The sequence below is a fragment of the Megascapheus bottae genome, chromosome 3 (assembly GCF_031878675.1).
Source record: "Megascapheus bottae isolate mThoBot1 chromosome 3, mThoBot2.hap1, whole genome shotgun sequence".
Classification (NCBI taxonomy): domain Eukaryota; kingdom Metazoa; phylum Chordata; class Mammalia; order Rodentia; family Geomyidae; genus Megascapheus; species Megascapheus bottae.
Genome location: NC_143511.1, coordinates 89451200 through 89467929, shown reverse-complemented (window position 1 = coordinate 89467929; position 16730 = coordinate 89451200). Strand labels below are relative to the sequence as shown.

At 49.5% G+C, this 16730-nt stretch overlaps 1 protein-coding gene across 2 annotated transcripts in view; it reads left to right on the top strand.

Moving 5' to 3' along the window:
* Nucleotides 1-16730, top strand: part of Camsap1 (calmodulin regulated spectrin associated protein 1) — a 52484-nt gene that overhangs the window by 9648 nt on the left and 26106 nt on the right. Inside the window, exons 3-6 of one of the 2 annotated variants that reach the window (XM_090330912.1) lie at nucleotides 8096-8358; nucleotides 9401-9562; nucleotides 14931-15011; nucleotides 15875-15907. In XM_090330912.1, the coding sequence (XP_090187038.1) occupies nucleotides 8096-8358; nucleotides 9401-9562; nucleotides 14931-15011; nucleotides 15875-15907 (539 nt within the window). The remainder of the gene's footprint in view (nucleotides 1-8095; nucleotides 8359-9400; nucleotides 9563-14930; nucleotides 15012-15874; nucleotides 15908-16730) is intronic. The other variant, XM_090330913.1, reaches the window with a different exon arrangement.

Below are 16730 nucleotides of genomic sequence, written 5' to 3'. Positions count from 1 at the left end.
AAAGCTCTAATATGAGCACAAAGAAGCTCAGGGACAGCACCCAGGCCCTGAGTTCAAACCCTACAATGGACCAAAAAGAAAACAAAAAAACAAGGGTATGGCTCAAATAGTAGAGTACTAGCTAAGCCAGGATACTAAATAAATAAGCGGCCCAGTCCTGAGTTCAAACCTCAGTTCCCCCATACCCACACATAGACACACATGTACACACCCCCACCCCACCCCCGTAAATATATTTTTGCTAAAGTTTTCCTGTTTCGTTTTGGAATTTATAATTGCTTCTAGAGTCATTTTATGAATGTTACTTTAAAAATCCTTGTTAGATAATTTCAGCATTTAATTCATCTTGGAAATGGTGGTAGTAGTAGTTCTTTTCTTTTTTTTGTTTGGGGCTTGAACTCAGAGCCTAGGTGCTATCCTTGAGTTTTTGAGCCACAGTGTCACTTCAAGTTTTCTGGTGGTTAATTGGAGATAAGGATCTCACAGATTTTCCTGCCTGGGCTGACCTTGAACTGCAATCCTCAGGTCTTTGCCCCTTAGTAACTAGGATTACAGGTGTGAGCCACCAGCACCCAGCTTCATCTTTTCTTATTAAAGAGAAGAGTTGTAGGTTTGTGGGTTTTTTTTTTTTTTTTGCCAGTCCTGGGCTTGAGCACTGTCCTTGGACTTTCTCAAGGCAAGAGCTCTACCACTTGAGCCATAGCACCACTTCCGGCTTTTTTCTATGTATGTGGTACCAAGGAATTGAACCTGGGTCTTCATGCGTGGTAGGCAAGCACTCTACCAGTAGACCAAACTCCTGGCCCTAGTTTTTTTTTAAATCATCATCATCATCATCATGATCATCATCATCATCATCATTTGCCTGGAGCATGAGCTCAGGGCCTGGGCACTGTCCTTGAGCTTTCTCAAGGCTAGTGTTCTTCCACTTGAGGCACAGTACCACTTCTGGCTTTTTCTGTGTATATGGTACCCAGAAATTGAGCCCAGGGCTCTGGGCATGCTAGGCAAGCACTCTACTAGGCCACACCTGGCCCTTGCAATGATTTCTTTATCACTGTGCCAGTGTATTAGGATACTGGACATTTGGATATTATTTTATTTTTTAGTTCTGAGACTGAGAGTTGAACCTGGTACCTGATGCTTTTACTCACTTGCTAGCCCTCTACTAACTGAGCCACACCTCCAACCTTTCAACCAATAGTCCCATTGACCTTTACTTGCCTTGGCTTCTGTTGTGGGCTCCCTGTCGTAGCCTTGCAGTGCTGTTTGAACTGATCTCGTGGTGTCACACTGTTAGTGATGGCTGAGACAGGACATGCTTCCCACCCTGGGCAGCTGGGCTCTGTTGCCTGCAGGTCAGAGAGCCTCCCAGAAATCACGATGAAGAATTGGTTGTAGTTGGATACTGTTCTTCCAACAGATGAATGACAGGTCCCAGCTGGCATTTTGGTGTGATGCCCTTGGCCGGAGTCCCAGCTGCATGGGGAGAGGATTCGCATGACTAGCAGGGAAGGGAGAGTGTCTCTGTGTCTCCACATCTCCACATCTTTGTATCTTCATTTCAGTGCTCTTGCTGATACCCTATTTGCTGGGTTTGTGGGCACAGGTGGCCCTGATTTCAGGGAGGACTGTCTTGGGCCTAGTGGGGAAGGAGAGTGAGTTCTGGCTGGTGTTCAGCTGTAGGAGCCCTTGCTGTGTTCCTCGCCAGCATGGGGATGGGCTGCCTGAGTGGTTTCATTTGCTGTACTGAGCCAGTGAGCACCAGGCCCTGGCTGGGCATGGCGGGGGATGGGGGGTAGGATTGTGCTGCTGTCCTTCAGGCAGTGCCCCTCAACTCTACCTTTCCATTTTCCTCTCGAGGCGTCCCTGGTTTGTAGTTGAAGCCTAGAGGAACAGTGAAGACACTGCTGCCAGCCTTGCCTGCCCAGGGACCTCTTGTGTCCATTTTAAAGCATGGGCTTCCTCGGTACTACTACTGTGACACTCCTCAGTGTGTGGCTTCTTCCTCCAGTAGTGCTGGCATTTGTAGTGCTGCTGCTTTCACTGCTAAAGGAACATTATAATCTTCTGACAAAGATTTTAAAAGATAAGTAGAAAGTATCGTCATTGGGCTGGGAGTTTGGCCTAGTGGTTCAAGCCCAGGACTGGCACGCACACACACACACACACACACACAGAAGTAAACCAAATGAAACTAATTTTAATGATATGCTTTTGCCCAATAAATCTAATCAACCCAGTTGTTGGCATTTGACTTTTTGTCCTATGTGAAATCCATCATGCATTTACAGTGGTTTTTTTTTTTTTTTTTTTTTGGCCAGGCTTGGGCTCAGGGCCTGAGCGCTATCCTTGGACTTTCTCAAGGCTAGAGCTCTACCACTTGAGCCTCAGCACCACTTCCAGCTTTTTTCTATGTATGTGGTACCGAGGAATCGAACCCAGGTATTCGTGCATGCTAGGCAAGCACTTTAACCACTAGGCCAAACTCCTGGCCCCATTTACAGTGTTTTGCCCTGATTTTGGCATAACAGCTATGGCTCCTACATCTCTCAGTGTGATGTGTGTTTCCACTTTTTCTTCTGTTTTCTAGGTTTACCAGAATTTATTTATTTATTTATTTATTTATTTTTTGCCAGTCCTGGGCTTGAGCTCAGGGCCTGAGCACTGTCCTTGGACTTTCTCAAGGCTAAAGCTCTACCACTTGAGCCTCAGCACCACTTCCGGCTTTTTTCTATGTATGTGGTACCAAGGAATTGAACCCGGGTCTTCATGCATGCTAGGCAAGCACTTTAACCACTAGGCCAAACTTCCGGCCCCAGAATTTATTTTTTAGAAAAAACATCTAAAGAGAATATACTCTTGGAAAAAAATGAAGGTGTGGGCTGGGAGTTTGGTCTAGCGGTAAGAGTGCTTGCCTAGCATGCATGAAGACCCGGGTTCGATTCCTTGTACCATATGCAAAGAAAAAAGCCAGAAATGGTGTTAGGGCTTAAATGGTAGAGCTTTAGCCTTGAGAAAGTCCAAGGACAGTGCTCAGGCCCTGAGCTGAAGCCCAGGACTGGCCAAAAAAAAAGTGTGTGTGCTTGTATATTTGTGTATAGATAGGGATGCATGCATCCATCCGTCCATCCACTTGTGTATACCTCAGAGAAGACTTCTTGTGAAGACAGTTGCTGACCTTGCCCACAGGCTTTTCTCCAGGCCCACAGCATTGTATTTCCAAGATTTGGACAAGACGAAAGAGACCCAAGTTGGTGTCTGTCTTTTTAACAAACACTCATTGTCATTTTTAGTAATACTGTGTGTTGTCCTGGCCAATCTTGAACTCCTGGGCTTAAGTGATCCTCTGAGAATAGCTGTGACTGAGGAACTGGACAGCTGCACCCCTCTAATACCGTCTGTGGGGAGGATGGAGGCCTGCTCCCGGCAGCCATCTTGAGTCCACCTCGAGGCCCTGCCGCTCACATAGAGGCCTCCAGAGGGGCTGGGGTCTCCACCCCTGCCCCCCCGGAATGTGTGGGATGCCCACCTGCCATCCCCTAGTGGAGCCCAGGTTTTGTTCTTAGATACTAGGGAGGTTCCAGAACTGCACCTAAGCTAGAGTGGTCTTGTCCTCCAGGAGAGAGGTGAAGGAGCAGAGGAAATGGCCCCTGGTGGCCTCTTGACTCCCCTCGACTGCCCTCAAGATTTTCTGGAGGGAGGCTAGGCCTGTGGCACCTGGGCCCATTTCTGAAAGCAGACTGCTTCCCCTAATTGTAGGAAGCCTTCTTTGGTACTGCCTGCTGGTTCTTCCTTTCGTGTGCCGGGCTGGGTGTAGTCATGCGGGCTCCTCCGGTCTCTTGCCGTTTTCTGCGTGCTAGCATTGGTTACGGGCGTGTGCTTTCCTGATGAAGTGTGACTTGTGCATGAGGCAGTCCTTGCCTTGACTAGTGAAGGGACCGAGCATACTTCCCTCTGTCCTGCTCTTCCTTGAAAGGTCTCTCTGTTCTTTTAGAAGAGCTGTCCTTCCAATGTGACCTTGAGGAGAGCTGGGGGAGCGTTGAAGGTGGCGGATCATGGCATGCCCAGGGTGGGCTCCCCCATGTTGAGCTGGTCCCAGTGTCTGTGACCCTGGCCAGGTCTTTGAAGGTGCAGCTGGAGCAGTGCTGGCTGGGGCAGGTAGGAGGGTGCACTTGCTTCCCACACTGCTCTCTTCTGGGTTTTTGGTTTCCTAAGAGTTTTGTGGTAGTGTTTGCTCTTACTTCTGGGAGCAGAGTTGTAAGAATTCCAAGCTGTTTATTGGACTGTTCCAATATTGTGGCTGTATGTTTTTTCTTTTTGTGGGGGGATGGGTTTAACAGGTTCTCAGGCCTCTCCTTTCGTTGCGTAATTCTGAGTAGTAGATTGGACATTTGGATTATACAGTTTGCCACTTGGGGGCATGTTAGAAATCTAGGCGATGCTAATGTTTGTTTAGCGGCTAGTCTACTCGCTTGGTTGCGATGGAGATGGCGAGTCCTGGCCTGCTCCCAGTGGGCTGAAGTTGACTGTAGGTTGAGTTCACACAGCCCTAGCCCTTCTGATCCGTTGTAGAGTGCCAGCGTCAAACTAGGTCCTGGTGAAATGCCAGGGCGTGGCCCTCAGTGTTGTCATGAAAGCTGTTGTGGCTTTCCCACATGGACCACTTACCTGAGATCTCCTTATCCCCCTTCTTCTCTGGGACTAGAAGCCCAGTCTGCACACTGTCCCAGCCCAGGAGAGCTGAGGTACCTCTGCAGGGTGTGCCTGTCTGCACTGCTGCTGTGGCGTCGATGGCAGCGCCCTCCTGTGGGTGGTGGGGGAATAGGTGTGGCCTTATACTTGCCCATCTCGCTCTTGCCTCTCCAGTCTTTCCTTGGCTTCTCTTTCCATGCCTGGCACTTGATGTGTTGCCTGTCTGTCCTGCCTACCCCTGATTTTCACTGTGCCCTCTTACTGTTTGACTTGTCCCACATGGACTTCTAGCACAAGTCCCAAGTGGAACACCCCTCCCCTGGGGCCACACTTCACAGCCAAGCGCCTGCATTAGGAACACCCTGTGCTGTGCCTGAGTGCACGGTCAGGAGATGGCCATTTCTCCTTGCCACAGCCACAGTTCTCCAGAAGCCTCCTGCCGGCCTGCTGTGCGGAAACAGCATCAGCATCTCCTGGTCCTGGCTTTCTCTGGTTAGCAAACCCAACCTGGCCTAGTTCACTCCCTTGTGTAGGGTCCCGAGAGCATGCCAGCCTGTCTGCTCTCCCAGCAGCCCTAGGGCAAGGGTGGACCTGTAATAGGTTCTTAATTACAGCTTGGGTGAATGAGTTAGTGAAAGGTCCAATTTGTCTTCCTTATGTAGTTCCAAACTATGTGATTTACTAAAATTAAACTTGTCCAAGGGTCATATTTATTTGTTTGTTTTTGCCAGTCCCGGGCTTGAGCTCAGGGCCTGAGCACTGTCCTTGGACTTTCTCAAGGCTAGAGCTTTACCACTTGAGCCTCAGCACCACTTCCGGCTTTTTTTCTATGTGGTACCAAGGAATCGAACCCGGGTCTTCGTGCATGCTAGGCCACACCTCCAGCCCTTTCCTGGGTTTTGCCAGTTTCTGCCCTCCCACAGACATCCTGGTGGCAGGAAGAGGGGTTTGAGCCAGCCTGTGATGGAGCCGTCAGTAGGTGGCTTAGTGAGGGGCTGAATGAGGGGAGGGAGGAGGCGCCCCTGCGGTCTCTGGATGACTATGCTAGAAGTGGATAAAGAAGGGCAGAGGGCAGGGAAATGTCTGGGGAGCAAGGTGAGGGGTGGCTCTTGCTGGAAGTCCTGGCTGTTGGGCTGCCTCTGGTGGTTATTTAAGTAAGGTAAAGGTCACTACATCCTTTTTCTGACAGTGATGTGAGTGTTCAAAGCCTTGCTGGATTATGAGGCTCCAACTCAGAGCCCTTCCGCAGCTGCACCTGCTCCGCCTCTTGAGAGTAGCCTCGCCAGCCCTGGCCACTGCGCCAGTGATCCTTGGGTTCTCAGCCAGTGTGAGGGCTAAGCCTGGGCGGAGCCCCAACCTCCCGGAGCTGGAGCTGGTGCACTGCAGGTTTGTTGTGGCAACTGTGACCAGGTTGTGTGCTCGGCAGTGCTTCAGAACTGTGCAGTGCCATGTGAGTGCTGGGAATAAAACGCTGAGATTGCAGGGTATAGGCTGGGAATGGGGCCTGGTGGTAGAGTGCTTATGTAGCATTCTCGAAGCCCTGGGTTCAGTTTCTTAGTACCACATAACCAGAAAAAGCTGAAAGAAAAGCTCAAGAGTTCTAGCGTTGGGCAAAAGGAGCTCAGGGACAGTATCCAGGCCCAGAGTTCAAGTTTCAGCAACAACAGTAATAAAGATTGCAGGGCAGTGACCAGGTTTCACAGACCTGCTGTTAGACCCAGTTTGCAGGAGGTTGTAGCTGTAAACTGGCCCACCTATCTGCCTCCCTCCCCCCCATCCCTATCTAACTTGCCTACCTGCCTGCCCTATCTGCGCCCCCCCCCCCCCCCCCCCCCCGCTTTCCTGCTTGCTTGCTTTCTTCTTCTTTAGTGATACTAGGGTTCTAACTCAGGGCTTGCACTTGCTTGACAGGTGTTCTTCCACTTGACTTGCATTCTTTTTTGGTGTTATTTTGAAGTAGGGTTTCACTTTGCTCAGGCTGGCCTGGACTATGGTTTGCCTACTTAGGCTTTTTGAGTAGCTGGGATGACAGACTTGTCACAGTGCCCAGGTTTTATTGGACTGCCTGAACTGCCTTTGAACTGCCATCTCCCCTATCTCCCATTAGCTAGGATTATAGGTGTAAGACTGTATCTCACTTGGTAGATTTCTTTCTTTTCTTTTTTTTTTTTTTAAGTCCTGGGGCTTGAACTCAGGATCTGGGCAGTGTCTCTGAGCTCTTCAGTTCAAGGCTACCACTCTACCCCTTGAGCCACAGTGCCATTTCCAGTTTTCTGGTGGTTAATTGGAGATAAGCGTCTCACAGACTTTTGTGCCTGGGCTGGCTTTGAACTGCGATCCTCAGAGCTCAGCCTTCTAAGTTGCTCGGGTGACAGGTGTGAGCCACTGGTGAGGTGTGAGCTCCCTGAGAGTTTACTTCTCAAATTTGACTGTAATTCCTTCTCTCACACAGTCCTAGGGCTTGAACTCAGGGTCAGGGCACTGTCTTCGGGCTTTCTCAAGGCTAGCACTCTACTCTCTAGCCACAGCACCACTTCCAGCTTTTTCTATGCATGTGCTACTGAGGAATTGAACCTAGGGCTTTGTGTATACTAGGTGAGCACTCTACCACTAGACCATGCTCCCTGCCCCAGCTGTTGATTTTTTTCATGGCTGGGAAGGTGCAGAAAGGGGATAGAATGAACAGTGGTGCATGTGTGTGTATGTGTCTCTCCAGTGGCAGGTGTGTGGCAGGCAGTGACTGCACTTGGCCCCAGCTGGTGTGGATTCAGAGTTATTTCCTCCTATGACCTTAGGCTTTCCTCTTTCCCTCTGTTTTTTCTTGTCTGTGATGTGGGGACAGTAGTCTTGATTTGTAGTGCTGATGAAGTTCACATAAAGACTTAAATGCTGTATGATCTAAGCAATAGCTGCTATTGTGTTGTTAGTTATAGCATCACCAGGCCTGGCTCTCTCTTCAGTCAAGAGATGACTGCTCAGCCTCTCTTGTCACCTCGGATTATGTCAAAAGGAAGGGTACACTGAGCCCCCTCCCCTGAGCTGATGTAGTTAAACCAGCATGCTTTGTCCTCTGGGGAACCCAGGTTCTGTGCCATCTCAGCCCGCCTGTACCCTCACACCTCAGGATTTCCACACCTGACTTGGCATTGGGAGTTGGAGAATCCATGTTCAAGGCCATGCCGGTGGTGTGTGAAACTGTGTTGCTGTGTTTACCATGAGTATGAGCTGTACACGTGCCTTTGCCCAGGCAGGTGGTGGATATGAGGCAGTGCCCCAGGATCTGGGTGCTGGTGGCTGCGCAGTCAACCTGCACCTCTGCTGGGAGTTTGTGTCCTTGTCCTATTGGTAGGGCGTAGAGAGTCTGGAATATAGGTCTAACACTGCCTTCTTCCTGTCTCAGACAACATCCCTGAGGATCTCAGAGACCCTTTTTACATCGACCAGTATGAGCAGGAGCACATTAAGCCACCAGTGATCAAGCTTCTCCTGTCCAGTGAGCTGTACTGCCGGGTCTGCAGTCTCATCCTGAAAGGGGACCAGGTAGCCACCTTACAAGGACACCAGTCAGTTATCCAGGCCCTGTCCCGAAAAGGCATCTACGTGATAGAGAGTGATGACACCCCTGTGACAGATGTGGACCTGGGCCACGCACCAATCAAGATGGTGAGTGTCTCACCGGGGACCATTGTCCTCTGCTGCTTGCCTGTGCAGGTCAGGTGTGGCGCCCTGGTACCAGGTGACACACAGGTGGAGAGAGAGGGAGGGTGTGTGAGTTAGAGCGGTCTGCACATGTGTGCTGCTGATCCAGATTCATCTCTCTTCGTAAATGTGAAATTGTCCTGGTGTGGTGGCTCACTGCCAGTAACCCCTAGCTACTCAGGAGGCTGAGATCTGAGGATCATGGCTCAAAGCCAGCTGGGCTGAGACTCTTATCTCCAATTAACCTCTAGAAAATGGGAAGTGGGGCTTGGCTCAAGGGTAGGGTGGTAGCCTTGAGCTGAAGAGCTCCGGGACATCGCTCAAGCCCAGAGTTCAAGCCCCATTACCGCGCCCCCTCCCCCCAAAAAAATGAACTGCTGAGATCATGGAGAGGCTGGTAAATGGAATAACAAGGACTGCTCTGATGGCTACTATAACGCCAGTCATGGAGCCCATCCTGCCGGCGGCTGTACTCATGACTTGTGGGTCTTTTTGTGCCAGAGCAGTTGGACATACCCTTTCCTCCAGGCGCCTTCACGGTCCTTCTCCAGGGCTCGGCTCTTGGTTGCCTCACCTCTCTAGGCCAGCCGGCTGCTGCGTCTGTTGGTACCCTGCCTTGCTTTCCTGAGGCTGGTCACGGGTATTTTGTAGTCTGTAGGTGTTCCACAGAAATGCAATGACAGGTTGTGGATAAGAGAAAGTTCCTTGTGCTCTGAGGAGAGATACACAAGGCACCTGGGAAGGCCCTGATTAGCAGGTGTCTGGCAGTCTCTTTCTACACCTGTGAGTTGAGTGCCTCCTCTGTGGCGGGGGCTCACTGGGCTGCTGGGTATGAGGAGGTGAGGAACCTGGACAGCCACACCTAACAGTCCTGGGGCTCAGGGCTGTCTTAGGCGCTGGTTTCTCTTTGTGCAGAGAGAGAGAAGGAGGGGGAGGGAAGGAAGGAGGCGGCGAGGAAGAGGGCGCGGTGGGTGTGAGGTTTCTCGTGCTGCCTCTCTGCTCGCAGAGTGCGCACATGGCTATGGTGGACGCCCTGATGATGGCCTACACCGTGGAGATGATCAGCATCGAGAAGGTCGTGGCCAGCGTGAAGCGCTTCTCCACGTTCAGCGCCTCCAGAGAACTCCCGTACGACCTGGAGGACGCCATGGTGTTCTGGATCAACAAGGTGGGTTCCTTCCAGACCTTGCTCCTCACGCCAGGACCTGCCACCGTCACCGGGCCATCGTTTAGGACTGCACTCCAGGTGCTAATGGGGCCCTCGGTGGGGAGAGGCAGCTCACAGGCTTGGACTCCTGAGGACAGAGAGGAGCACAATGAGTTCACATTTGGAATTGCAGGACCAGCGCGTGGTTAGGACGGGCAAATGTTGATCTGAAGGCCTACAGTGTTTATTTGCTTGCATGTAATGGACAGATTTAGAAACTTAGCTGAGCTTATCTAAGTGTAGACTGTGTGAGCTGAGATCGGGCTAGCAAGATGCAGTATCTTCCTCATGTCGCGTGCTTGTGACCACTGCCTCCCTGGAGGCAGTCCCCTGCTCTGCGTAGCGTCTGCCTGCTTGCTCTCCAAGATGGCCTCCGACCCAGGTTCTGCCTGGGGTGGGGGTAGAGGTTGCTATTTTAAAGGACATTGGCTTACCACTTGGTTTGCCTGTTAGCCTGCGTGGGTGTCTTTTTTTCCCCCATGTCTTTCCATGTGTTGGATATTATTTATTTATTTAGTTAGTTAGTTAGTTAGTTAGTTAGTTTTGTCAGTCCAGGGCTTGAGCTCTGGGCCTAGAAACTGTCCCTGAGCTCTTCAGGCTCAAAGCTAGCACTCTGCCACCTGAGCCACAACGCCACTTCTGGTTTTCTGGTGGTTAATTGAGATTAAGAGTCTCACCGACTTTGATGCTTGGGCTGGCGTTGAGCTGCGATCCTCAGATGTCAGCTTCTTGAGTAGCTAAGATTACAGGCTTGAATCACTGGCACCCAGCTTAGATATTATTTTTTAAGTTTGAAAGATGAAAAGTAGTGTCCTCTTAATTCATTTATGGGTGAAGTTGAAATTAGTGCTTGGCTGTTTAATTTCTCTTCTGTGGTAAAATGCTTGTTCTCGTTACCTATATTTTTTGGGTTTTTTTGCCAGTCCTGGGGCTTGAACTCAGGGCCTGGGCACTGTCCTTGGACACTTTTTGCTCAAGGCTAGTGCTCTACCACTTGAGCCACAGCACCATGTCCGGCTTTTCCTGTGTACATGGTACCGAGGAATCGAACTCAGGTCTTCATGCATGGTAGACAAATACTCTACCACTAGGCCATAGTCCTGGCCCATACCTATATTTTTTTTAAAGGAAGGATATGGTCCTGAGGCTTGAATTCTGGGCCTGGGTGCTGTCCCTGTACCCTCAGCCCAAGTCTAGTGCTCTACCACTTAAGCACCAATTTCTTTAAAACAATTTCAACAGGTTCCCTTGTTCGACTTTTTTTTTTTTTTTTTTGCCAGTCCTGGGCTTGAGCTCAGGGCCTGAGCACTGTCCTTGGGCTTTCTCAAGGCTAGAGCTCTACCACTTAAGCCACAGCACCACTTCTGGCTTTTTCTATGTATGTGGTACTGAGGAATGGAACTCGGGTCTTCGTGCATGCTAGGCAAGCACTTTACCACTCGGCCAAACTCCTGGTCCCTCCTTGCTCTACTTTTACACATACTGAGTGACAATCTGTTTTGACCATATTCATCCTCATACACCCTTGTTATCAGCTTAACCCCTTCCTGTATTAATGCTCACTTCCTCCAAGGTCTTTTCTTTCCCTCCCCCCACCTCTCTTTGATCAACAGCTTTCATTGAGATTTTTTAAAAAATAGTTTTAAGTATAAATATACTTTTATTGTTAAGGTGTTGTACAGAGAAGTTACCATTTTATAAATCAGGTAATGAGTACAGTATCACCCTTTGCTTTCCCCCAGTTTCCCCGTGTCATCCCTGCCCACGAGTCTTGTAGTTGATTTCCATATACTATGACTGCATTTGTTTACCCTTCTTTTTTTTTTTTTTTTGTCCTGGGCTTGAGCTCAGGGCTTGAGCGCTGTCCTTGGACTTTCTCTACCACTTGAGCCTCAGCACCCCTTCCGGCTTTTTGCTATGTATGTGGGGTACTGAGGAATCGAACCCAGGTCTCCCTGCATGCTAGGCAAGCACTCTACCACTAGGCCAAACTCACGGCCCCTTGTTTACCCTTCTTTTCTCTATTTCTGTGCCCCTTCTTTGTCTCCCCACAAGAGACACCAAAAACAACAAAAAACACAAGCTAAAACTACACCACCACCACCACCACCACCACACACACACAACACACACAGACAACAGGAACAAAAACCTCTGTGTTTCCATTTACTGGAATTTGTTTCGATAAATAGTATTTTAAATGTTCAAAGGAATTACACCTTTGGGTTCTTCCCAGACTTTTGTTTTGTCTTAAGAGTCTCAGTGACTTTCTTGCCTGGGTTGGGCTTAAACCATGATCCTTAGATCTCAGCTTCCTGAGTAGCAGTATTATAGGCATAAACCACTGGCACCCAACTTTTTTTTTGTCAGTTGTGGGACTTGAACTGTGGGCCTGGGTGCTGTCCTTGAGCTCTTCAGCTCAAGGCTGCTGCCCTACCCCTTGAGCCACAGCGCCACTTCTATTTTTCTGGTGGTTAATCAGGGATAAGAGTCTCACAGACTTTGTGCCTGGGCTGGCTTTGAACCATGATCCTCAGATTATAGGCATGAGCCATCGTTGCCCAACTAGTAATATTTTCTTTTTAATATTTCAAATGAGACCTTGCTGTGTAATATCTATGCTGTCCTTGAACTCCTGGGTCAAAATATCTGTCTCACGGTGCTCACGCCTGCAATCCTAGCTACTCCAGAGGCTGAGATCTGAGAATCAAAGTTCAAAGCCAGCCCAGGCACAAAAGGACTCTTATCTCCAATTAACCTTTAGAAAATGGGAACTGGGGCTTGGCTCAAGAGTAGGTTGGTAGCCTTGAGCTAAAGGGCTCAGGGACAGCATCCAGGCCTAGGGATAAGGTGTTAGCCTTGAGCTGAAGAGTTCAAGGACAGCTTTCAGGCCAAGATCAAGCCCCATGACCCACCAAAAAAAAAAAAACCTGCCTCAGCCCCCAAGTATCTGGGTCTATAGACATGCACTACCATGCTCAACTACCTCTGTATTTAAAATAAACAGAACACAATTTGGTCTCTAAACTCATCTGTTAGTCCACTAAGACCACCTGTTTTCATAGCCAGTATGGCTTTTCTTATATAGTCCTCTCCCATGGTTGTTTTCATAACCTTTTCTTTCTCCTCACTCAACTTTTGCTGTTGTTGTTTTTTTGTTTTGTTTTGTTTTGGTCATGGGACTTGAACTCTGGGCTTGGGCATTGTCCCTGAGCTCTCCAATTTGAAGCTATCACTCTACTCTTGAGCCATAGCACTACTTCTGGTTTTCTGGTGGTAATTGGAGACTAGAGTCTCACGGACTTCTTTTTTTTTTTTTTTCCAGTCCTGGACTTGAGCTCAGGGCCTGAGCACTGTCCATGGGCTTTCTCAAGGCTAGAGCTCTACCACTTGAGCCTCAGCACCACTTCTGGCTTTTTTTTTTCTATGTATGTGATACTGAAGAGTCGAACCCTTGTCTTAGTGCATACTAGGCAAGCACTCTACCACTAGGTCAAACTCCTGGCCCTAACGGACTTTTTAGCTGACTGGCTTTGAACCGTGATCCTCAGATCTCAGCTTTCTGAGTAGCCAAGATTACAGGTGTGAGCCACTGGTGCCCAGCCTCACTCAACTTTTTTTTGTAGGTTCTATGTTTTGCTCTGTCCTTAGCATCTCCATAGAAGCTAGTTTTCCCTAGGGTGTCCACTTTGGTGGTGGTGGAGTGGGCTCCGGGCCCTCCACCTCTGCCTTCATAGGCCTTCCCCTGTGTCCTGCAAGCTTGAGCTCCATGCAGCTTCCTCCACATCTCTGTGGTCCTAGGGGCCTCCCCTACACCACTGAGGTCACAGGCTCCTCCCCCACACCACTGAGGTCACAGGCTCCTCCCCCACACCACTGAGGTCACAGGCTCCTCCCCCACACCGCTGAGGTCACAGGCTCCTGAGGAGATTTGCAGAAGCCTCATCCTCTTCAGCAGCTGAGCTGTCCGTTCACCCAGTTTCTCTCTTTATAGTGTTACTCTGGAATCCTGTCCTGCCCCACCCTAGATTATAGCAGCCACAGCTGCCTGCTTGCCTGCTATCCTGGACTCCCTTTGCCACCTCATGGCCTGAGCCTTCATCTGTGCACTCTGAGACACAGAACTTGTGCAGAGCTTCCCCCTTCTCTGTGGCTGAGCAGTTGGATTCACCCTGATGATTGTCCTGCTTCCAGGACAGCACCAGCATGCAGGTTCCCAGTCCTGGTGGTTATTTAGGTTCTCTTCTTTCCAGGTTCTCTGAAGTTGTTCCATGATAAGCTGCCTTCCAAGGGCTCTGTGAAGTTTTTATTGATTCTTTTTTTTTTTTTTTTTTTTTACCTGGGCTTGGGCTCAGGGCCTGAGCACTGTCCTTGGACTTTCTCAAGGCTAGCACTCTACCACTTGAGCCTCAGCACCACTTCTGGCTTTTTTCTATGTATGTGGTACCGAGGAATCGAACCCAGGTCTTCGTGCATGATAGGCAAGCATTCTACCACTAGGCCAAACTCCTGGCCCCAGTTTTTATCGATTCTTACCCAGTTTTTTTCCTTGAAAAACTTTTCCTTTTTTTTTTTTTTTTAAAGCATACTTAGTTGTATAAGAGGGAGTTTCAGTGTGACATTTGTACATGTTTATACATGTCCCGATCAACCTAATTCCTGGTGTCACTCTCCTGTGCCCTGCAACATGCTGTGTTGTGTTTCTGGGATAATGCTGTGGCCTCAGCTCTGTCATTTCCTGCCTTTGGGGGCTAAAATTGCCTCCCAAGTATTGGTAAATGTGGAATTACATGCTTTGTACGTTGTGTGTTTTATTCCTCCATCTCCTCCTCCTCCTCTTGTGCTTCCTCTTTACTTTTCTTCTTTCTCCTCTTTTGTTTTGTGCTAGTACTCTCCCAGATTTGTCTGCCCCTGTCGGCTCTTAGATGTCTGTCCCCGGAGTAGTGCTAGGCCTGACACTTAGGTTGTCTGTGGTCAGGGAAAGTAGGGTTGGTCGGGGTGGAGTCTCGGATGGGGCGGGTGTCTCAGTGTACTACCATCACATTGTTGGTGAACAGGTCTGTGCACAGGGTGGTTGTTTTCCATGGGATGCGGGGCTGACCTCCTGCTCCATTTGGGAGGTTTGCTTATCTCCTGGCAGAGGCGGCTCGCCTTGTCCCTTGCGGCAAGTCTCAGCCACCGGGAACCCATTGTTTCTGTTTGTAACTGGCCGAGGCTCTTGGTGACTCTGCTGAGTGATAGCGGGTGAAGTGGGGTCTGATGGTAAGGTGGAGGTTTGAGGTTGATGTGTGGAGAGCTAGAGTTCCTAATGCATTTTCTTCTACTTTAGGTAAATCTTAAAATGAGAGAGATAACAGAAAAAGAAGTTAAATTGAAACAGCAGTTACTGGAAAGTCCAGCTCATCAAAAGGTAAAGAATACATGTAATTTCTCTGGATTGCACTAAGTTAATGGTCCTAGTTTTAGAGTTTCATGTGTAACTACCATGTGATTTACTTGTATTCCTGGAGTCTCTGGGTGGGCTGAGTTTTGCTGCCTCCTGAGGAGCGAGTGGAGCAGGTAGTTTGGCGTCTCCCGGGAACGGCGTGGGGCTGGCTCGGCGGGAGGAGGTGTGGGGTGCTGGGAAGGACTGGATAGTTTGAGTAAGGGAAGCAGGGAATCTGGCAGCGAGCTGAAAGTCAGCAAGCAAGGAGAGATTGCTTGGTGCTCATGGAGCCCTTATGGGAACCTGAAACAGCCTGAGGTGCAGTGGCTGTGGGGGTCAGGCATAGATTGCCTGTGTCGTGGGAAGGACACACGTGGAATGTTCTGGGCATTGGCCTCTTCCCTGGCATCATTTTTCCTTTGCCTTGGGACTTAGTTTCCCTCAGTTAAGTGGACATAGTTAAGTAAAGGTAGGAGACGCAGGGCTGTCAGACCTGCCACTGGGCAGTGAGGCTTCCTCCCCCTCTGCCAGCACCACACACTGGCCTGTGCGGGTCAGGCCTTCGCGAGCAACAACCTGACCCTTAGTGACCACATACACACAGCACACACATGGGCACAGACCACGCTTCTGAGTCAGAGTAGACATCTCCCTTGGTCCCTGGCCGTGCCGGGTCTGAATGACTCTTGGCACTGAGAAGGAAAGAGTGGAAGGGATGGCCGCCTGCTGCGACAGTGTCCGGAGGGCTCCCCAGAAGCTGTCCCTGCCTCTGCTGTGTGAGCACATGGGCCCCAGTGTCCCTGACCTGCTCTGCTGACTTCTCACCTTCCTTCCCGCTTCCTGAGCAGTCTCCCTCCAAATGGTATTGGAAGTTAGTGCCCGTAAGTGACCCCAGCCACCAGCCGCCATCTGCAGAGACATCCTGTTGCCATCATGTGCTTCCATTAAAATTGCTCGCACCCTACTTAGTTTTATTTTCCTATTTTGTTTATTTTGTTTGTCTGCTTTTGTTTAAATGTCCACTTTCTCTAGTGTGAGCCATAACCTGGCTGGGCTCAGTGGGCTTGGTAATGTGGCACTTTAGAATTCCTAGTTGTGTTTTGCCCAGGTTCTTACTGACTTCTCTTAAGCAACCAGAGTAGTGTAATGACAGGGCATTCTCTTTTTCTGGCAGACATTGGAAGGACTCTTTATGCTTTGTTCTTTTAAGAATGGTATTTAACATGACCTTCCCTATGGGCTTTTGCCGTTCCCTTGTCCTCCTCCTGTGGTCTCCCTCCATGAACTGAAGAAAGGAAGAATGTGTCTTGTTTCTAGGCTGGGATCTGAGTTTGTTAGTCCAGGTGCAGGCTTTCACCTAAATAGAAAGTTGAAAACGGATTTGGTTGAGTGGTTTCCCCTTGTGCGCCACCTGGTGGCCCATTCTGGAAGTGGAGCAGTTGCACTGCCTTTTCATAGGAGTTTTTAGACACAGTCTTTTCAGACTGTGTTGATGTACCCTTTTGCTTGCCTGGAGATTGACTTGGTCTCCACAACTTGATCCTGGAAGATTTTTACTTTGGGCTCCTTCCTGAGGGGCTCTTGTGGCCAAGGCTGCTCATGGGTCCATCCGAACCTGACCATGCTTTCCGTTGACAGGCCACTTGCTTCTCTTTGAGTAATTTAGTGGGAAGAAAGAGGAAAGCATATTTAGTGAATAATGCT